The sequence below is a fragment of the Delphinus delphis genome, chromosome 10 (assembly GCF_949987515.2).
Source record: "Delphinus delphis chromosome 10, mDelDel1.2, whole genome shotgun sequence".
In the NCBI taxonomy this organism is placed as follows: Eukaryota; Metazoa; Chordata; class Mammalia; order Artiodactyla; family Delphinidae; genus Delphinus; species Delphinus delphis.
Genome location: NC_082692.2, coordinates 23,655,354 through 23,674,356, shown reverse-complemented (window position 1 = coordinate 23,674,356; position 19,003 = coordinate 23,655,354). Strand labels below are relative to the sequence as shown.

The 19,003-nt window shown below is 55.7% G+C and overlaps 4 protein-coding genes across 14 annotated transcripts; 2 read left to right on the top strand and 2 right to left on the bottom strand.

Moving 5' to 3' along the window:
• Nucleotides 1-249: 249 nt before the first annotated feature.
• On the top strand, nt 250-3,497 carry AGER (advanced glycosylation end-product specific receptor). Of its 3 annotated transcripts, XM_060023217.1 has the most exons (11): nt 251-387; nt 574-680; nt 822-1,014; nt 1,191-1,255; nt 1,365-1,452; nt 1,548-1,730; nt 1,874-2,004; nt 2,425-2,566; nt 2,842-2,868; nt 2,985-3,111; nt 3,234-3,497. In XM_060023217.1, the coding sequence occupies exons 1-11, from the start codon at nt 336-338 to the stop codon at nt 3,331-3,333; spliced, it is 1,215 nt and encodes a 404-aa protein (XP_059879200.1). In that variant the 5' UTR covers nt 251-335; the 3' UTR covers nt 3,334-3,497. The 3 variants fall into 3 exon arrangements, with proteins under 3 accessions (XP_059879201.1, XP_059879200.1, XP_059879199.1); XM_060023218.1 differs by lacking the exon at nt 2,842-2,868 and having other exon boundaries at nt 250-387; nt 2,425-2,441; nt 3,015-3,111; XM_060023216.1 differs by having other exon boundaries at nt 321-680.
• Nucleotides 3,498-3,666: 169 nt separating this feature from the next.
• On the bottom strand, nt 3,667-6,129 carry RNF5 (ring finger protein 5). 2 transcript variants are annotated; one of them, XM_060023236.1, is made up of 6 exons: nt 5,907-6,129; nt 4,912-4,930; nt 4,703-4,815; nt 4,539-4,593; nt 4,345-4,462; nt 3,667-4,239 (listed from the first exon to the last, which is right to left on the bottom strand). In XM_060023236.1, the coding sequence occupies exons 1-6, from the start codon at nt 6,044-6,046 to the stop codon at nt 4,142-4,144; spliced, it is 543 nt and encodes a 180-aa protein (XP_059879219.1). In that variant the 5' UTR covers nt 6,047-6,129; the 3' UTR covers nt 3,667-4,141. The 2 variants fall into 2 exon arrangements, with proteins under 2 accessions (XP_059879219.1, XP_059879220.1); XM_060023237.1 differs by lacking the exon at nt 4,912-4,930 and having other exon boundaries at nt 5,907-6,043.
• A 343-nt stretch (nt 6,130-6,472) lies between these two features.
• AGPAT1 (1-acylglycerol-3-phosphate O-acyltransferase 1) lies at nt 6,473-15,923 on the top strand. 6 transcript variants are annotated; one of them, XM_060023232.1, is made up of 7 exons: nt 6,473-6,557; nt 12,709-12,905; nt 13,146-13,279; nt 13,551-13,726; nt 13,882-13,977; nt 14,102-14,174; nt 14,686-15,923. In XM_060023232.1, exons 2-7 carry the CDS (start codon nt 12,718-12,720, stop codon nt 14,868-14,870), a joined length of 852 nt encoding a protein of 283 aa, XP_059879215.1. In that variant the 5' UTR covers nt 6,473-6,557; nt 12,709-12,717; the 3' UTR covers nt 14,871-15,923. The 6 variants fall into 6 exon arrangements, with proteins under 6 accessions (XP_059879215.1, XP_059879216.1, XP_059879213.1 ...); XM_060023233.2 differs by lacking the exon at nt 6,473-6,557 and adding an exon at nt 7,307-7,378; XM_060023230.1 differs by lacking the exon at nt 6,473-6,557 and adding an exon at nt 7,843-7,875.
• EGFL8 (EGF like domain multiple 8) lies at nt 15,911-19,002 on the bottom strand. 3 transcript variants are annotated; one of them, XM_060023226.2, is made up of 9 exons: nt 18,606-19,002; nt 17,958-18,086; nt 17,622-17,744; nt 17,402-17,514; nt 17,206-17,301; nt 16,929-17,099; nt 16,759-16,838; nt 16,528-16,681; nt 15,911-16,387 (listed from the first exon to the last, which is right to left on the bottom strand). In XM_060023226.2, the coding sequence occupies exons 2-9, from the start codon at nt 18,056-18,058 to the stop codon at nt 16,323-16,325; spliced, it is 903 nt and encodes a 300-aa protein (XP_059879209.1). In that variant the 5' UTR covers nt 18,059-18,086; nt 18,606-19,002; the 3' UTR covers nt 15,911-16,322. The 3 variants fall into 3 exon arrangements, with proteins under 3 accessions (XP_059879209.1, XP_059879210.1, XP_059879211.1); XM_060023227.2 differs by having other exon boundaries at nt 15,911-16,228; XM_060023228.2 differs by lacking the exon at nt 16,528-16,681 and having other exon boundaries at nt 15,911-16,228.
• Between the last annotated feature and the right edge of the window lies 1 nt (nt 19,003).

Genomic DNA, 19,003 nt, shown 5'->3' with positions numbered 1-19,003 from the left:
TTGCCTAGCAACCTCGCCTAGTCGTCCAGTAGCCCTGGGTGGTCTGGTGCAATAGGTTGGGGGTCCTGAGGGGATGAAGAGACCCTAGGAGATGCACTCCCCACCCCCATGGATGTGGCTGTACCCAGAGGCTGGCAGTGCCCAGGGGTGGGGTGACAGCTGTTTCTCCCAGTACCTGAAGGACTCTTGTCTGAGAGAGGCATGAATTCCTAGCATTCCCTGTGACGGGACAAGACGGGGGAGATGGGGGCAGGGGAGAGGGTACAAGCCCCACCTAGGGTGGTGGCCACAGCAGCAAGGGGCAGACAGAGCCAGGAGCCTGGGAAGGAAGCAGGATGGCAGCAGGGGCAGCAGCTGGAGCCTGGGTGCTGGTCCTCAGTCTGTGGGGTGAGCCCTGCCCCCCCACCCCCACACCAATCCTCCCCGCAGAAAGCACTCTGCCCCTGTCCCCGAAACTCCCCACAGCTTTCCAGGAACCTGGGTACTGCTTTTCAATCTCCTTCATCCGCCCTGTTATAGTTTTATTAGCTCCCATCTCCCTTCCTGCCCTTCCATTGTGGTGCTGTCTCCCAGGGGCAGTAGTAGGGGATCAAAACATCACAGCCAGGATCGGGAAGCCACTGGTGCTGAACTGTAAGGGGGCCCCCAAGAAACCACCCCAGCAGCTGGAATGGAAACTGGTAAGTGGGGCTCCTGTCTCCCCACTTCCGGAGAGACCAATGACGATTCGCATCTCCTCCTCCCCACCTCCCTACCTCCCTACCTCATGAGCCCTTTCCCAAACGGCTTGCACTGTTGAGGCCCCTCTCCTCTGTCCCCAGAACACAGGCCGGACAGAAGCTTGGAAGGTCCTATCTCCCCAGGGAGGCCCCTGGGATAGTGTGGCTCGTGTCCTCCCCAACGGCTCCCTCCTCCTGCCGGCTGTTGGGATCCAGGATGAGGGGAGTTTCCGGTGCCGGGCAATGAGCCGGAATGGAAAGGAGACCAAGTCCAACTACCGAGTCCGAGTCTATCGTAAGGGTTCCAGGGCCTTGTTCACAGCCCACCTCTCATCTAAGGAAAAGCCTTCTACCCCAGCCCTTGACTCCCGGGCCCTGGCATGTGAGAACTTGACTTCAGCTGCCCCCATTCCCACAGCTGGGGTGTATCTTCAAAGCTGCAGCCTCTGATTGGAATTTTCCCTCCTTCAGAGATTCCTGGGAAGCCAGAAATTGTTGATCCTGCCTCTGAACTCATGGCTGGTGTCCCCGATAAGGTAGAAGAAAAGGCGAGATGTGGAAAGGGGTCCTGAGAATGGGAGGGGAGTGTAGCTGTGTGTGTGCATTCTCTTATTTTCAAAGACGATGAGGTCACTTTTTCCCCAGGTGGGAACATGTGTGTCCAAGGGGGGCTACCCTGAAGGGACTCTTAGCTGGCACTTGGATGGGAAAACCCTGATACCTGATGGCAAAGGTGAGTCCCAGCGTCTCCCCTCCTAGCTGCCTTCCTTGTGATCGCTCTCCCATACCCACCCTGGAATGTCTTGCCTTGTCCTCCCCTCACCATAGGAGTGTCTGTGAAGGAAGAGACCAAGAGACACCCTGAGACAGGGCTTTTCACACTCCGTTCGGAGCTGATGGTGACCCCAGCCCGGGGAGGAGCTCCCCACCCCACCTTCTCCTGTAGCTTCAGCCCTGGCCTTCCCCGGCGCCGAGCCCTGCACACGGCCCCCATCCAGCTCAGGGTCTGGGGTGAGCACAGAAATGGGGAGGGCCCCAACTTGGGTGAGCACCTGTCGGAAGGTATGACCCTCAGGAAGGAGAGGGTTAAGCCCATGGCCACTGGGACCACAGACAGGTGTAACTCTCAACCTCATGTCCCTCCCCACCCCCAGAGCCTGTGCCACTGGAGGAAGTCCTGTTGGTGGTGGAGCCAGAAGGTGGAGCAGTAGCTCCTGGTGGTACCGTGACCTTGACCTGTGAAGCCCCTGCCCAGCCCCCTCCTCAAATCCACTGGATCAAGGATGTGAGTGACCTGGAGAGGGGGCTGGCAGGTAGCGAGATACGTCATTGGCAACTAGGAGGGCAGGGGCTTCATGGAGAGCGAGGCAGGCGAGGAGGTACAAGGGTGTCTGATAATGTGGAGGCAAAGACAGCAGTATGGGATGTGTTGGCAGGGGTTTTAAGAGTCTCCTGTCGGGGCTTCCCTGGTGGCGCAGTGGTTGAGAGTCCGCCTGCCAATGCAGGGGACACGGGTTCGTGCCCCGGTCCGGGAAGATCCCACGTGCCGCGGAGCGGCTGGGCCCGTGAGCCATGGCCGCTGAGCCTGCGCGTCCGGAGCCTGTGCTCCGCAACAGGAGAGGCCGCAGCGGTGAGAGGCCCGCGTACCGCAAAAAAAAAAAAAAAAAAAAAAAAAAAAAGTCTCCTGTCCCCTTTTCCCCACCAGGGCATGCCCCTGCCCCTTCCCACCAGCTCCGTGCTGCTCCTCCCTGAGGTAGGGCCTGAGGACCAGGGAACCTACAGTTGTGTGGCCACCCATCCCAGCCATGGGCCCCAGGAGAGCCATGCTGTCAGCGTCAGCATCATCGGTGAGGAGACCTCTCTCCAAATCCCAGGGACCCTGGGGGCGGCTGAGGGACAGTGCAGGTTCCAATTCCCTACCCTATGCTAACACTGTCCCCGAGAGCCACCCCATGCTTCCCTCAGTGCAGCCACACCCAGGCCTTCTCTGCCCCACACAACCCAAGAGAAGAGCCCAGCCTGTCCCCTCTCCCCTCTAAACTGAAGAAAGGGAAAGGCTCCGCCGGGGCTCCCACTAGCCTTCTCCCAAACTGAAGCCTTCCCTTCTGACTTTGTTTTCCAGAAACAGGCGAGGAGGGGCCAACCGCAGGTGAGGGGTTGGATAAAGTCAGAGAGAAGCAGACAGACCTCAGCATGACTGAGGGGATGGGCAACAAGAAAGGAACTGTGAGGGCTGTGCCCTCAGTTCTCCCCGTCTCCCTACAGGCTCTGTGGAAGGGCCGGAGCTGGGAACTCTAGCCCTGGCCCTGGGGATCCTGGGAGGCCTGGGGACAGCCGCCCTGCTCATTGGGGTCATCATGTGGCAAAGGCGGCAACGCAGAGGAGAGGAGAGGTGAGTGGAGGAAGCCAGACACCTCCAACTAAGGGCTTCCAGGCAGCAAGGAGGGGTGTGGGGAGAGAAATGACGGAGTGCTGGGAACCATGTGCAGAATTCTCCCCAATCCTCCTCCCCAGGAAGGTTCCAGAAAACCAGGAGGAGGAAGAGGAGGAGCGCACGGAGCTGAATCAGCCCGAGGGGCCTGAGGCAGCAGAAAGCAGTGCAGGAGGGCCTTGAGAAGCCCACAGCCAGACCCCATCCATCAGCTCCCTTTTTTTTTCCCACCCTCTTTCTGGCCCCAGACCAGTTCTCCCCTGTATAATCTTTACCCCACCTCCCCAAACTTTCTTCCACAACCAGAGCCTCTCACAAACAGTGATGAGTAAACACCTGACACATTTGCTCTTGTGTATGTGTGATGCCCTCACCCCCTGCACCCTTGAGAGCCCTGAAGGAGAGGGTCTCACCCCCACGCTTCATCACACCACACCGACATCTACTGAAGTTGGAGAGAAATGCTCCTGTCTTGGAAGGAAGGAGGGATGGACAAAGGTGGGCAGAGTTCCCGTGAATACATCTCAACTTGTTTATTGAATTTGTAATAAAGGAGGTAGTGAGGGGAAGGAAGCACTTACGAGTCAGGACCCACATTAGACACCGGGGAGAGAAAAATTAAATTAAATCAACAAGGGGAATATGGGGGAGAGTCAGAGGGAGCCTTGCCCACCTTTCAACATCAAATCAAGAAATGGGGGGGAAAGCAAAGGATCAGGAGAGAGGGGAGACAGACCTTGTCTTCAGTCCGTCCTCCTCTCCCAGAGCTGGGAGTTACGATGCGACTGAGCGAGCAGTTCAGAGCAAAGGTTCTCCCATTCCATGCACAGGTGTCACTCCTCCCCACACCCTCCTGGAAAGTGGCCAGGGTTGCCCTTAGCCAACAAAAATGGAGGGCTTACAGGGGAGGGTCCGGGAGTAAGGAAGGGTCAGCAGGGACCCCCAATACTGATTTTCCTCTGGCTGGAGGTGGGCAGGAAGGAGACACAGCTCAAATACTGAGCAGCCAGAAAAAGAAGAAGACGGCGAGAAACAGGAAGAGGGAGTCCTGCCAGCTGGAGGCCGGGTGACCCTGTCCTAGATCCACACCTGTGGAAGAAAGGAAAGCTGTGGAAGAAACATCCACTCTAGGCTGGAAGCGGGGCTGAGGAGATTCAGGGGGCTCGCTGGTAGGAGCTGAGGGAAGGCTCTTACCTGTACCCCGACGGAATGGCTCGTGGGTATTGAAGACAGTGGTGAAAAAGCCAAAGGGAAAAGCGCCAACACCAAATGAGAAGTGAAAGCCCCCAGTATCGCCAAATGGCTGGAATCCCTAGGGAGACGAAGAAAGTCAGTGGGGAACGGGGCAAGTCTCTGGCAAGGAAGGAATACAATCAGACAAGACTCACCCCTCTGCTCTCTGGAGCGGGTCGCTGGCCCTGGGGGCGGGGTGGGGTTTTCAATCTGAGGAAGAGGAGAGGGCCTATCAGCAGGAAGTAGTCCCTCCTCTTCCACACCCCACTCCCCAAGCAGAACCTTCCACCTTCCCTCAGCATCACCTCCCCTCTCTCACCTGGGATCCCGGGGCTTCTGGCTCCCTCGCCCATAAAGGGGGACAACCTTTTCTCTGCTGATCCCAGCTTTACACACTGGGCACTCTTGCCGCTCTGGCCGTGCCTCCAGCCACTGGGGGAAAAAAATGTAGTGGTTTCCAGTACACAGAAGGGTCTTCCAGCTCCTCAGACCTCCCCATCTCCCTCTTCATCTCCTCTGCGTACGCACCTGATGGAGACAGGGCCAACTGGAAGGGGAACGAGAAAGGTCAAACCAGTTACACAAAAGAGAGACACAGACCCCACCTCAGGGTCCCATCTTTCCCCCTCTTACCAGGTGTTACCTGCTATTTCTTTTCATATTTTCCACAACCCCTACCATACTAGCCAACTTGGCCTTGCTGCTTCTCTGATCTTCCAACACCTAAAGCTACATCCATCCTCAACATACTCAACCCTCTTCTCTCTTCTCTCCCCCAGCAAACACACACACACACACACACACACACACACACACACACACAAATCCTCACCCCTTCCTTCTCTGCTTTTCGACTTAATTTCCAGTCCTGTTCAACCACCCATTTCCAGGTCTCCTCTTTCAGCCCCAGCCCTACCCTTGCCCCCATCACTCCCAGACCAAACCCCCTTTACCAGCACCTTCTCCCGCTACTCCTTTTCCTCTCTCCTATGCCCAACAAAGTCCCTGTTTCCACAACTCCTTAACCTTTGGGGGCTGCCCCTCCACAGTGCCCTTGTCCCCAAGTTTCCCATACCACCCCTTGCCATATCTCACCTGCATGTGATCCCACCTTCCCTAGATGTCCCCCTACTCAACTGATGCGTGCCTCCCCTAACCTTTGAGTCTAATCCGATCCCACCTGTACAGCTAAGACCCCTCCCTTCCCTGGGGTAAGGTGGCTCGCGTCTCGCCTGCACAGATGTGCAGTGCCCACCCCCTGCGCCCCACTTCCTCTTAACGCACCTCTTAACACAACTAGGTTGGCTCCTAGTTGCTATGACTTTCCTTTCCACGGTTCTCCTCTGTACAGACGTGACCCTCTCGCCCACACATACCCCAAAACACGTAAGAACCCCCCTCAAGCCTCATCTATGAGAATGTGCCCTCCGATTATTTGTATGACTGTATGGTCCCCCCCGGCCCCAGCCTCCCCAGTATAAATTTGAGCCCCACTCCTTTTCGCACCCCTCTCAGATTCTCACCAGTACAGGTGGCCACACACACTGACCACAGCTTCCCGAGCAGTCTCCAGACATATATTACATTCGAAGGTCGCGCCCGCCCCGCCCCGCTCGCGGTTTGGCCCTTCGGGGCCCCCGTCCTCCTCCTCCGCTGCTGCCATGGCCGGTACTGTTTTGCCCCCCGCGTGCCCCTTAATCCCCCGAAACACACATACAGACGCCGCAACAAACGAGAAACCGCCTCCTGCCCACGATCTTTTGGCAGGCTTCAAGGTTTTCTAATCACTATTGGTCTCAGTGCCTGCCAATCATACAGAATCGAAAGAAAGGACTGGTCCAAAGGGCGGGGGAGGAAAGAGGTTTACGCGGTCCCGCCCTTGCACGATGACTATTGGCTAAAACAGTCACGGTCAGTTTGCAGTGCCATGGGATTGGTAAATATTCCATACGTCCTGTCGCCCCGGCCAGGGAGGGCTTTATTCGTCTGAGTAGTTGCCAGTCATAACCAAAGGCCAGAAGCAATTGGCTCAAGGCTACTTAGACCTCGCCCACTACAATCCCCTGTCTTCCTTTTACTTCCTCTTTCAGAGAACGTCCGGATTCCTTTGGACTTTGGAGCGTATAGCTTCAAAGCAACTAATTGGCTAGAACTCGACGGAAAATGGAGGCCAGGTAAAGCGCGCGTGCGCAGTAGGAGGAGGGAAGGGGTGGGCCAATCCTATGAGAGTTGAGCTTTCTCTGGTCCCACCCCTTCACCGCTATATTGTCGCCATGGTGACTGCTCTACAATTGGCGGGATTTGGGGTTCAAAAGCCTTGTCTTGGCCTCATCCGGGTCCTCCGACTGCGGTCTCTCTCGACTGATTGGGCCGTTTTTTTCGCCCCTGATTGGCCGAGGTCGGAAAAGACGGCGAAGAGCTTGGAAAAGAGGACAAATGCTAGGGTCGCAGGGTTCAAAATGGCTCCGGCTTCCTTCGGTGACGTAAAGAGCAGAACTTGGGTCCGCCCCTCCCTCTTAGTGAAGAAGGGAGCAGAACTGGGATTAGCCCGACGTTTGGATGGTGCGAGCATCGATCTGCGGCGCTGGTGTTAACATCTCCCTCGGCTGGACGACTCAGCCCGCCCCTCTTTAGGTGATTTACAGAATCACCATTTACAGAAATGAAGTAAAGGCCCATCCCCTTTTTAATGTGACACCGAGTAGAACAGAGTTGCCCTAGACACCGTTTTAAACCTTAAGAGCCGAAAAGGTCTAGCTCCACCCCTTTGTGAGTGGGTGAAGAGGCAAGATCCACCCCCTTTTAGGCGACCCGCGGCGGAAAGGGGTTAGGCCCGCCCCTTCCTTCTTGTACTGTGCCCCGCAGAACTGGGGTCTTCCTCCTGGGCTGGACCCCTGGGACTTGGGCAAGCTGCTTCAGAGTTTGGGCCTTTCGTACGAGTTTGGGCCTTTTCTACAGTCACTGGCCCTCACTGTGGCTCAAGGAGCAGAACTAGGTAACAGTCCTCCCATTACCAGTGTTCTTTACATCTTGTACCTCAGGGCGTGTAAACTCTTTCAGGGCAAAGGTATCTAGCGGGGGTGGAGGCCAGACACAAGCTGAGGGTTCTTCAACAACATCCTGATAAAAGGTCCCATGTGACTCAGTGAGGAACGGTGAGAAGTTAGGAGCTGCCTACGGCAGGGGAGGTTAGTGTTCGGGAAGCGTGTAGAGGTTTAGGGAAAAACCCTATTGAGAGGCAGAAGTGGAGACCAAGAAGGGAGGAGTGATGGAATGATCCTGATAAGGGGATGATGGGAGTATGGGGGAGAGGGCAGCAGGGGCTGGAGAGAGAGCTAGGCACATACTACAAAATTAAGGAGGCATGCTTATCCCAGAGGAATCAGCATTCTTCCTCACTTATTTTTTCAAGAAAGCAACCCTAATGCCCAGTTTCCACTGGAAGAAGAGTACATTTTTTCTACGTTGAGGAGAGGGGTAGTCTCAGCTTGGGTGAGTAAGGAGACTGATAAGAAGGAAGGAACTAGAAAAGAAAAGGTACTGAGGTTAAAGTACATCACAGAAGGAAACGGGCAGGGAGAGGGCCTGAGAGTGTCCCTTCTCTCCAAAGACCAGGAAGGGGTGGGGGGTGGGAGGAGGTCAGTGGAGGAGGGAGCTGGACTGCTGGGAGATAGTGGCAGGGACAAAGGGCAGAAACCAGACAAGAGGGCTGGAGGGTGAGGTGGGGTGAGATGGAGTCCTGGAGAGAAAAAGAAGAGAGGTGAAGAACTCAGAGCTTGGCATATAGTAGGTGCTTGATAAATATTTGGACTTGAATGGGGGGACAGGAAGAGGGAGATGGAAAAGGGTTGGAGTTGGAGGGAATAAGCAGCATATGTGGGAGTTAAGGAGAAAAAAAGAAACAAGTTGACAATAAGAGGAGAGCTGATGGAGAATGAGAAGGAACGGGCCAAGGAAGGAATACAGCACCAAGGGACACGCAAGCCATGTGTGCTGAAAGGAAGTTGGAGAAAAGAAGGTGCAGCTGGAGCCAGAAAAGGCCAGAGAGACCGAGACGGAGCCCAGCTGAGCTCTCGTAGGGTGGAGCTAGCAAGAGGAGACTGAAAGCTGTGGGGAGGAGATGCCTGGGTCCCCGGGAGGCGATTGGCAAAACAGGGCGCCCATCACCGCCCCCTACTTCCTGGCCAGCCCCGGAAACTAGCGGGCGTGGGGAGGGGTGGTGGGGGATAGCGGCAGCAGCAGCCCCAGCCCTCAGAGAGACAGCAGGAAGGGAGGGAGGGAGGGAGGGAGCTGGGGGGACAACCCCCCACCATTCGTACCGCTATGGGCCCAGCCTCCCACTCTCACCTCCCCTCCATCGGCCGGGGCTAGGACACCCCCAAATCCTGTCGCCCCCTTGGCACCGACACCCCGACTGAGGCAGAGACACAGCCACCCGCCACCACCGCTGCCGCAGCCTGGCTGGGGAGGGGGCCAGCCCCCCAGGCCCCCCACCCCACTGAGGTGGGGGCAGGAAAGGGATGGGAGGAGGAGGGAGGAGGGAGCTAAAAGGGATGTGGAGGAGGGGATGGGGAAAGATTGGGTCTGGGAGGGTGGGCAGGGGAGAGGCTTGGTGGGAAAAGGATACGGGCCGACTTGGGAGAGGGTTGCTGGGGAAAGGAGAGGGGGCCTGAGAGGGAGGAAGGATGGAAGAGACACGAGGGAGGAGAGGTGGAGACCTTGTGAACTTGAGATGGGGGTGTGGACAGGGAATCTTGGAGAGGAAAGCCCCAACACCTTCCCCAGTTCCTTTTCTTGCCCTTTGGCCCCACGTGACCCTTGCGGGGTAGTGGCAGGCAGAAGGCAGTTTAGTGCCCTCCTTTCCCCAGCAGAATTTGCTTCCTAGGGATGCCCTGAGACACCTGTTTCTCTCAAGGCACGGGACCTCTTGTTTCTCAGTGGCCTCCATGCTGTGTTCGACCCTTACTGACATACAGATGCCTTGTGGGGGACCATGTTTTCTACATTGAGTGGGTGTGCCTTTGATGTGGTTTATGGCTTGTGTGTGGCTAGTTTGTCCTGTGCTCTCCATGGGTTGTGGAGAAATGATGTGTTATCTTCCATCAGAATTGCCTGTTCTCATATCTTACGTCCGTGTCTCATGTCCAGTCTTGACGTGTTCACATGTGTGTGTTTTCATCTGTTGCATCTGTTATGTGGTTTCATGTTTCTTGGACGTCTTATGTTTACTTTAGCATGTACAGATCGTGCCTTATTTTGTGTGGACTCGCAGGTTCTGTGCATAGTCCCGCCATATGCAGTCGTCTTCGTGTGTGGGATCTCGTGGCTTAGCTGCTAGCGCACACTCATGTTGTGATCGTATTGGCCTGTTTATTGCATGTGTTTTCCCAGTCCCAATTCACACCGCACACACGTGTGCCCCTTCGCATAATGTGCTGATGTGACACGTCCACAGCTTGTGTGCTTCTGGTTACATATACTATTTATTTCATAATTTTATTGCCAATATATTTTGTGAGCCGTATGCTCATTAACTCACTTGGCACTCCATCGTGCTTATAAATCCTCGGACATCCCTGCTCTGGAGAGAGTCACTTAATGTCACATATTAGAGGAAAAGGTAACTGGGCCTCCATGTCCCTAAAGAACCACCCCCATGCGCCTGACCTTGCTGACCCCGCTGGCCTGTGTCTCTTCATACACGTTACATCCGGTGCCTGTGAACAGTCCGTGTCCATGGAGCTCGATGCATAGCACAGCGTCAGCTCTGCCATGTACATTATCTGTGCCCCGCTCTTTGCACTGTTGGCATGTATTTGATGACAGCGGCATCTTTCCCCTGTGGCATGTTAATCCCCTTTCTGTATGTTTCTCTTGTGTGCAAGATTGTATGCGCCATCTTGTCTAGATTGCTGTCACTCTGCCTTCACCGTGACCCTGTATTGTGTATTTTTATCCAGAGTAGGTTACTGTTAGCCTGGTGTGCTCATTGCTTTCTTGGTGGCTTTTCTTTTCATAGTTAATAGTCCTCAAGAGGGTAGCTATCTGACTGGTGTTCAGAACTGTTGTCTCAATAATTATGGCTATGTGGGTATGTACACAGCCTTATAATCTGTTCAGCAAATGTTTATTGAGCATCTTCCCTGCTTCCTTCTGTCCTGGGCATTGGGAATAAGAAAATCTCTGTCCTCAAGCTGCTTACACGTTAGGGAGGGAAACAAAGATAACCTCAAGTGGTTACACCCTGTCTAGTGTCAAGATGAGTGGTTCTCAAACTTATGTGCACATCAGACTCACCTGGATGGCTTGTTTAAAATAGTATACAGATGCATGGGCCCAACGGCCTAAATTTCTGATTCAGTAATCTGGGGTGAGGTCCAAGGATTTATTTTTCTGCACTTGGAGAATCAGTGATCAAGGTAAAAGTGTAATGAAAACACAGGCCTGGAGGGGTTCAGGAAGACCTCCAAAAAGTGACACTGAACTGTATAAGGCAAGTGAAGAGGCAGAAGAACATTCCAGCCAAAGGGAACAGCGTGTTCATGGCACAGAAGCGTGAAAGATAATGGTGTGTCTGAGGAACTGAAGTAAGTCAGTTTGACTAGAGCGAAAAGGCTCTTGTAGGGATGTGGCCAAAGGTGTAAGCAGAAGTCAACTTGTCAAGAAGGGCCTTTGGGCAAGAGAGATGCTCAAATTTGTGCCACAGAAACATCTGTGGTTGCCGTGTGGAAGATGGATTGAAGGGGAAGAGTTAGGAGCCTGTTGCAAATAGTCCAGGGGAGAAGCGCTTGTTCCAACTTGCGAGGGCAGTAGGATGAAGCAACTCAGAAAGCCTATTGTCCTAGGGCTGGCAGAGTCCCATTTCCTCTATCACCTGTTACCTTCACCCTTGGCAATGGACTTACCTTGGAGCACAGCCCTTCTGTCATTGGAAGCGCGTGCCTTTGGCCTTGATACAAGTGACAGATATTTGCCTGAACACCATTTGTGTGAATTGTGACCCTGCCCCAAACCGTGGGGCAGAGTGGAGGAAGGAGGAAGAGCCTCTTCCTCCTGAACTCTTTCCTCTCCCAGGGCAGGTGGTGTAATGACCCTTTTACTCTCTGCCCTCCTTTTTTCGCTTGGTGAAGCCTTACACACTGCATGTCTGACCACATTGCCTGCAGTGTTGCTGGGAGGGAGGGAAGTGGGTGGTGGGATTTGTTTGCCTGTTTGTGGAAGCAGGATTAATAGATATAGGTATGTCCATGGGTTTATCTGGGAACAGGGAGCCTGCCTGGGTGGAGAGGGGTTTTAATGGGTATGAATTTACCATCCTTTATCGGTCATGGGTGTGATTGTAAGTTTGCGTATGTGTGTGAACAGGTCAGTCTTTGTATGGCTGTGTGTGTCTGAGTTTGCGTTAGTGACAAGAGCCTTTATTCTTGCCAGTCAGCCCCGGAGAATGTCTGTGTTTTGTCATTTTCCACTGTATCTGCTGCGTGCTATGTGTGCATTTGTGTGTATATATACAGGCAGCAGCATAACCAAGTGGTTAGGAGCACAAGCTGCTTAGCTTTAAGCTAGGAAGTGCCTCTTAGGAGTCATATCACCTCAGGTAAGTTTTTTAACCTTTCTGGGTGTGTCTCCTTTAAAATGTAAATCGGGTGTTTCATATTTAAGGACTTAACATAGTATATAGACCAGCCCTGTCCAACAGAACTATAATGCAAGCCACATATGTAATTTTTAATTTTCTGGTAGCTACATAAAAAAGGTAAAAGTAGCAGGGTGAAATTAACTTTAGTGTATTGAACCCAGTATGTCCAAAAGGTTATAATTTCACAATGTAATCAATATAAAAGATTATTAATGGGATAGTTTACATTCTGTTTTTCCTTCAAAGTCTTTGAAATTTGATGTGTATTTTATATCTCTAAGCACCCCTCAGTGCAGGCTAGGCCACATTTCACGTGCTCAGTTGCCGTATGTGGCTGGTGGCTACCATATTGGACAGCAGAGGGATAGACCATTATAAGATCCTTACCAGCTACAAGCGTTAGCTATCATTAATGTCCTGTTGTTGTCTTGTGTCTGTGAGTTGTGGATGTCCATATCTTGTGTCTCATGTCTGAATGTATCTGGATCCTTCAGGGAGAGGGGTGGGAGAGCAGTCCTGAGCTCCCATCCCCACCGCCCCCATCCCAGAGAGGCTTTCTGGACGGGTTTTAACGGGAGCCCTGGCCCCCAGAGCCCCCCCAGACCCTGCCTTCTGCACCTTGCCCGCCCCGTCCCCAATCCAGGAACCAGGCCCACTAGTTCTGTCCTTTGCCCCGTCCCCTGCAGGTGACCAGAATGGAGCTGTGGCCAGGGGTGTGGCCTCTACTGCTGCTGCTCTCCCTGCTGCTGCCCACTCTGTGGTTCTGCAGCCCCAGTGCCAAGTACTTCTTCAAGATGGCCTTCTACAATGGCTGGATCCTCTTCCTGGCTGTGCTCGCCATCCCTGTGTGTGCCGTGCGAGGACGCAACGTCGAGAACATGAAGTGAGGGGCAAGGGGTTTTGGGTGATGAGGGGACCTTAGGGTCAGAAGCAAGCAGGGGCTGGGGAGGGCACTGAGTGTGTAGGAGACACTGAGCGAGCCCAGGGACAAGGAAGCGGAGAAGACTGCAAAGATGCCCAGGAAGACGGGGGGGGGGGGGGGGGGCCGGGGAGGGGGGCTGGGGCCTGCAGGTGGACGGCAGCAGGTCCCGCGGGAACCCCTTGCCTTGTGGAACCTCCACAGGATCTTGCGTCTGATGCTGCTCCACATCAAATACCTGTACGGGATCCGAGTGGAGGTGCGAGGGGCTCACCACTTCCCTCCTTCACAGCCCTACGTTGTTGTCTCCAACCACCAGAGCTCCCTCGACCTGCTTGGTGAGCAGCCTCCCCTAGCCACGCCCATCCTCCTGCAGCCCTCCCTGGGATCCCCTCCCTCACCTGGGGCGTTGCCCCCTTGCTCCCCCTGCAGGCCTCTGCCTGGGGTAGAGCTGCCCTCATAAGCAAGATAATACACCTTTAGTCACCTTTTCTTACTTTCTGGGGCTTCCCCCACCCCTCACCCCCAGGTCTGCCTCTTCCTTTAGTTCTAGTCCCTGGGTGATGACCTGGGTGAGGTATCCTCACCCCACCCCCACCTCTGCCCTAGGGATGATGGAGGTACTGCCAGGCCGCTGTGTGCCCATTGCCAAGCGCGAGCTACTGTGGGCCGGCTCTGCCGGGCTGGCCTGCTGGCTGGCGGGAGTCATCTTCATTGACCGGAAGCGCACTGGGGATGCCATCAGTGTCATGTCTGAGGTCGCCCAGACCCTGCTCACACAGGATGTGAGTCACCCCGGGGGAATGGGGGTTATGGAGTAGAATAGTTGTAAATAAACTGATGTGCAGGGCCACCAGGCCTCACAAGTCCCATTACAGCATCACAGCCATTTTCTGATCCCTCCATATGTGTGTCTTCCTTGACTCTCTTTCTTTCCCAGGTACGGGTCTGGGTTTTTCCTGAGGGCACGAGAAACCACAATGGCTCCATGCTGCCCTTCAAACGTGGCGCCTTCCACCTCGCAGTGCAGGCCCAGGTGATTACTCCTTCCGGTCCACTACTGCCCCTCAAGCCCCCACCATCCCTTCCTCTCTCGGCAGAGGCTGGTCCTGGGCACCTCAGAAGGGAGCCGTGGGCTGATCGCTTTTCCTCTCCCTCAGGTTCCCATTGTTCCCATAGTCATGTCCTCCTATCAAGACTTCTACTGCAAGAAGGAGCGCCGCTTCACTTCAGGTGAGGGCTCTGTGCAGATCTGGGGTTCGGGGGTGGCCAGAAGGGCCATGGGAGAGGCTAGAGGGAGATCCCCGTGGGGCAGGAGCTTCAGTCAGCGTCAGCACTGAGATGTCCACAGGATTATCTAAAGTGACCCCACATCAGCCAATAAGTATTTAAGCACCGCTATACCCTGCTAGATGGGTAACACTTGGTCCCTCCAAGAGAGGCCATTACTGTCTAGCCGGAAAGATAAAGCCTGTGTGCGCAGTTACAGCATTCGGCGGTGAACACTAAACCCAGACAGTGGGGCCGGCAGGGTGCTGAGGTGCCTGGACTGGGGCTGGGGAAGGCTTTGCGAGGGAGGGCCTCAGAGAACAGGTGGCAGCTGGTAAGCTGAGGGGGAGTTGTCCACGGCAGAGAACTGAAAGGTTGAGCAGGGAACTAAGCATCAGGAGAGCTCGGAAGCCAGGCGCCACCTGTGGGCAGAGTCCCGGTACACAGGCCATGATGGTGCTCACCCCCCTCCCAGGGCGATGTCAGGTACGGGTGCTGCCCCCAGTGCCCACAGAAGGGCTGACACCAGATGACGTCCCAGCTCTGGCCGACACAGTCCGACACTCCATGCTCACCGTTTTCCGGGAAATCTCCACTGATGGCAGGGGTGGTGGTGACTATCTGAAGAAGCCTGGAGGGGTGGGCGAGGCCCAGCTCTGAGCTCCCTTCCCATCTACCCCCACCCCCCACCGCCGTCTCCACACCTACCAGCCCAGTGGGCCCGAAGCTGGGCCAAGCCCTGTTCCTCATTTCCCCTCTCCCCACCTGTTCTCTTCTTTGGAATCTTCAACTTCTGAAGTGAATGTGGTTGCAGAACCGCTCCCTGCCCCCTTCCCAGCACCGCCCCCCAACAGACTCTTGCCTAGGTGCGGCCTCCACTCTGAACCCCACCTTCCGTGCCATCCTGTCTGTGGGACAGTTGCCTCCCCCTCATCTTCAGTGGTTCAGCCTACACAAGGGTAGGAACACTCCATTCTGTCCCCAGTGGACCCTCTTCCTTTGTGGTCTTCTCTACCTCTCCACCCCACATTGGCCAGTGGATTCATCCATTCTGTGGAACAATTTCTCACTCCCATGTCCACGGATTCAGTGGACTCATCCATTTGTGAGGACGACTCCTCACGCTGTGGCTGGAAGCTGATGCCTGGAATACTTCTCCCAGGCTCATCCTGGAAACATTCCTCAGCACCTTCTCCCTCCTTCCCGTGGAGCCTCCTGTCAGTGGGGGCTGGACTCTGTCACTCAGAGGTCTCATCCCTGCCCTTGTCCAAGTGCCCAGGGTTGAGCACACTCTTGGATGCCACATTTCTGCTTCCCCTCATCCCCTGGGTATAGTTGTTCAGTGGTCCTGGCCCCACCAAGCCCCCTACAGCCCTGCTGTACCATTCTAACCAGACACAAGGGGAAGAGGCAGACATCAGGTGCTGCACTCACTTCACCCTGGGGAGTTGGGGAAAGGAACTGAACCCTGGCTGGAGGGGATGGGAGGGCTTTTAATTTATTTCTCTTTCTTTTGAGGCTTCCCCTCTCTGAGCCAGTTTTCATTTCCTCCCTGTGGCATTAGCCACTCCCTGCCTCCCACCCCAGACCTGTGCTCACAACCACGGAGGTGGGCTGGGAGCAAAAGGAGAGGGTGGGACCCAGTTTTGCGTGGTTGATTTTTATTAATTATCTGGATAACAGCAAGAAACCGAGAATAAAGATTGAGAGAGATCTGGGCACTTTCTGGCTGCGTTTGTTAAGGAGTTAAAAAAGCAGTTCTCCTCCAGGCCCCTGCCCCAGCCGGAAGACTCGGGCAGGCCAAGACAACCCGCCTTCCTCCTTTCTTCAGCTTTCCAAAGTTTCCATTGTTCATTGCTCCTTAGTGGCAGATAGCCTTATCTGCAGCTCCCCAGCCGGCCCATCCCAGAGGATTAGTGGGTCCAGTTTCTGTATAAATTAGTGGGGCAGGGGCTCTGCAGGGGCTCCTTAGCTCCGCCGATTGAGGCCTGGGCCCAGGCTGTTGTCCTCGCAGGAGCCTGGTTAATGACAAGGAGACAGGCAGACACATTGACTGTGGACTTCTTGGATGCCTGGAGTGGGCCCTGGACACTGAAGGATTGACAGTCTCACTCACCAATAAGTGGAACCACCAAGTTGGAGACAGACCAGGAGAAGGGGTGGTAAAGTGCGGGAATCTGGGGAAGGTATGGGGTGAGTGAGTGGAGGAGAAGAGATTTTGGACAAGAGAAAACTGAGTTGGGAAAAGGTGTCTGGAAGAGCTGGGGGCAGCTGTTGGGAGATGGGGGTCCCCACAGAGAGGGGCATGGGGACTCACAGGCACCTAGCCTCTCCTCCAGCAGCAGAACCTGGTCACTGAGAGACTCAATCCTGTCGCCTCGGCCCCACAGCTCTGCCACCTGTTCGGGCTGCAGCTCTTCTGGGGGCATGGGCAGCACTGCTCGGACCCAGGCTCCAGCCTGACTGGCCCACTACAAAGGAAGAGACACCTCAGGGTGTTGGGGGTGGGGTCTGCCACCCAGACTTGGCCCCAGGCATCTCCACTCACCTGCTCCAGCCGCTCCAGGCGCCCTCGCAGCTCGCGAATCTCCCGCCTCAGGGCACGCTCATCGTGTCCAGCCTCCCGAACTGGGACAAAGGAGCGAGCCGAGAGTGACCACTGCCCCGGCCCCGCCTCTGGTCCGGCCCTCCGCGTGCCCCACGCACCCACCCACTCACCGGCCACGCTGAGGATGCTGGCACTGGTTGGGGGCTCTGGGGCCCCTTCTCCGCAAGTGCGCCCGTCCGGGCCCAGCACCAGGCCCTGGGGGCAGCCACAGGTGAAGCTGCCTGCTGTATTGAGGCATCCGTGCGAGCAGAGAGTGACGCCAGCCCTGCATTCATCCACGTCTAGTTACCGGAAAGAGGAGGGGGCTGAGGGGGGCGGGGCGGAGGTGGGCACCACAGCGGGTAGGGAAGTTCTGGCGTCACCCCGAGGGAGGGCGAGGCAACTCACCCACGTGACAGTGCTTCCCACCCCAGCCCGGGGCGCACTCGCACTGGTCCGGCCGGACGCAGACGCCTCCGTTCTGGCAGGGCTTGGCGCAGATGGCTGCGGGCGCAGGAAGCGGGGTTCAGAACCGAGCGGAAGGCCTGGCTCTCCAGCCCGGCCGGGCGCACCTCCCCCGAGGCCTGGGAAGACCCAGCCTCACCTTCGTCACAGGTGAGCGCCCCGGGATGCCGCTTTTTCCAGCCCTGGCAGCACACGGCGTGGGTCTGCTGCACCTCCCTCCTTACCTCCCGCCAAGCCACATGGTACGTGGTCCTGGAACACAGCGCCGGGCTCTGGACATTGGCATATGGGTCCTGGCCCCGGTTCTGGGGGTTCGTTCCTCTTGAGAGACCCCAGAGCCCAGGCTCCCCACCCCTCACCTGTAGGTGCTGCAGACACGCCTTCCAGAGCAGAGAGTCAAGTAGGGCTTATACACGGGTTGGCTGTAGGACTCGTTGTAACGGAGTGGGACCACCAGCGTCTGCTTGGAGCAGACCCCCTGACTGCACCCATGCGGGGGAAAGCGAGAGGCATTGAGTGGGCCAGGCCCTGGGGAGCCAGGAGCCCCACTTCCCTTCAGGCTCCACTGAGGCCCCACCCTCCCTAAAAATGACAGCCTCCCCCCCATTCTGAACTTTGTTTTGCCACCTGTGAAACCCCAGCCCCAGCAGGTTTCATGAAGACCTCACCCCTGGCCCTGCCCCCTCTGTTATCACCTCTCTTTGAGGGATCCACCCTTGGCCCCCTCGCCTGTCATCAGTAGCAGGAGGAATGAGAGTCCGCCTAAGACAGTGCACAGCTCAGCCCTGGACCCCATGTTTCTCCTTGACTTCAGACTCTGCCAGCTGCAGGCAAGAAGAGGTTAATGGAGGTCCTTCCCCTCTCCTGTTAACTTCTCCAGTTCCAACCCTTCCAAGAGCAGTCTGCTGGTACCCTTTAAGTGGGGCAGGACATTCATTTGCACGCTTGCACTAGCCACCAGGATTGTCTACACCCGCAGTTACATTTAACTAACACCCCCCTTCCTTTAGCACATCATGGTCCATGCAGTACCATACAAGCTCACAGCCCGACACACTCCCTCCACCTCCCCTCATGACCCTCCTGTCTCTGACGTGCCCTCTTCCATCCTAATCCTCCTACCTTCAAAATATCAGATATGCACCATTACACCCCTTTACACCTTGTACACACCCACACACCTGGAAACCCCACCTTAAACACATTCCTGCTACCCTCACGCACCCACACCACCACATACACCCTGGACCCACTCCCCTCACTCAGACAACACACCCAACTCACACTCAACTCTAAGACTCTGAGTGACCCCCAGTCTTTCCCCATTGACGTTCTCTCCCCACCTGTCTTTCCCCCTCTCCTGGAGACTTCAGGCCACCAGCCTCAGAAGCAGCAGCTCAGACTGGTGGGCGGGCTGCGCGGGCTGCAAAGGAGAGGAGGGGCGGGCCAGACAGAGCCCTCCCATTCCTGCCCCCTCCCACAAGCCTCCTCCACAGCTGGAGCTTGGTCAGTTCAGTGGGGTCCAGATCCCACTCCCTTCACCCCCCCCAGCCAAGCAAAGGGCACCTCAGAAGTCTCTTCTCAACCCTATGAGGCCCCTTATTTTTGGAACTCCCCCAAATCAGCAGAGACTACTAGCTTTAAACACCAGCAGCACCCCTGGCCCTTGCCCTCCATCCTTCAACCCAACACAGACTAGGGAAGAACTGAGGGGCAGGAAAAGTCAGAGCTGGCAGAGAAC

Coding starts and splice junctions, on each gene's coding strand:
- RNF5 (XM_060023236.1), bottom strand. CDS start 6,046: ATGGCAGCAGCGGAGGAGGAGGACGGGGGCCCCGAAGGGCCAAACCGC. Junction 4,463..4,538: donor CCGCTCCAGAGAGCAGAGGG/GTGAGTCTTGTC, acceptor TCGTCTCCCTAG/GGATTCCAGCCATTTGGCGA. Junction 4,240..4,344: donor GCCATTCCGTCGGGGTACAG/GTAAGAGCCTTC, acceptor TTTCTTCCACAG/GTGTGGATCTAGGACAGGGT.
- AGPAT1 (XM_060023232.1), top strand. CDS start 12,718: ATGGAGCTGTGGCCAGGGGTGTGGCCTCTACTGCTGCTGCTCTCCCTG. Junction 13,727..13,881: donor AGACCCTGCTCACACAGGAT/GTGAGTCACCCC, acceptor TTTCTTTCCCAG/GTACGGGTCTGGGTTTTTCC. Junction 14,175..14,685: donor GGAGCGCCGCTTCACTTCAG/GTGAGGGCTCTG, acceptor CCCCCCTCCCAG/GGCGATGTCAGGTACGGGTG.
- EGFL8 (XM_060023226.2), bottom strand. CDS start 18,058: ATGGGGTCCAGGGCTGAGCTGTGCACTGTCTTAGGCGGACTCTCATTC. Junction 17,302..17,401: donor GGCGCTCACCTGTGACGAAG/GTGAGGCTGGGT, acceptor CTGCGCCCGCAG/CCATCTGCGCCAAGCCCTGC. Junction 16,682..16,758: donor GCCTGGAGCGGCTGGAGCAG/GTGAGTGGAGAT, acceptor CTTCCTTTGTAG/TGGGCCAGTCAGGCTGGAGC.
- AGER (XM_060023216.1), top strand. CDS start 336: ATGGCAGCAGGGGCAGCAGCTGGAGCCTGGGTGCTGGTCCTCAGTCTG. Junction 681..821: donor AGCAGCTGGAATGGAAACTG/GTAAGTGGGGCT, acceptor CTCTGTCCCCAG/AACACAGGCCGGACAGAAGC. Junction 2,869..2,984: donor CGAGGAGGGGCCAACCGCAG/GTGAGGGGTTGG, acceptor GTCTCCCTACAG/GCTCTGTGGAAGGGCCGGAG.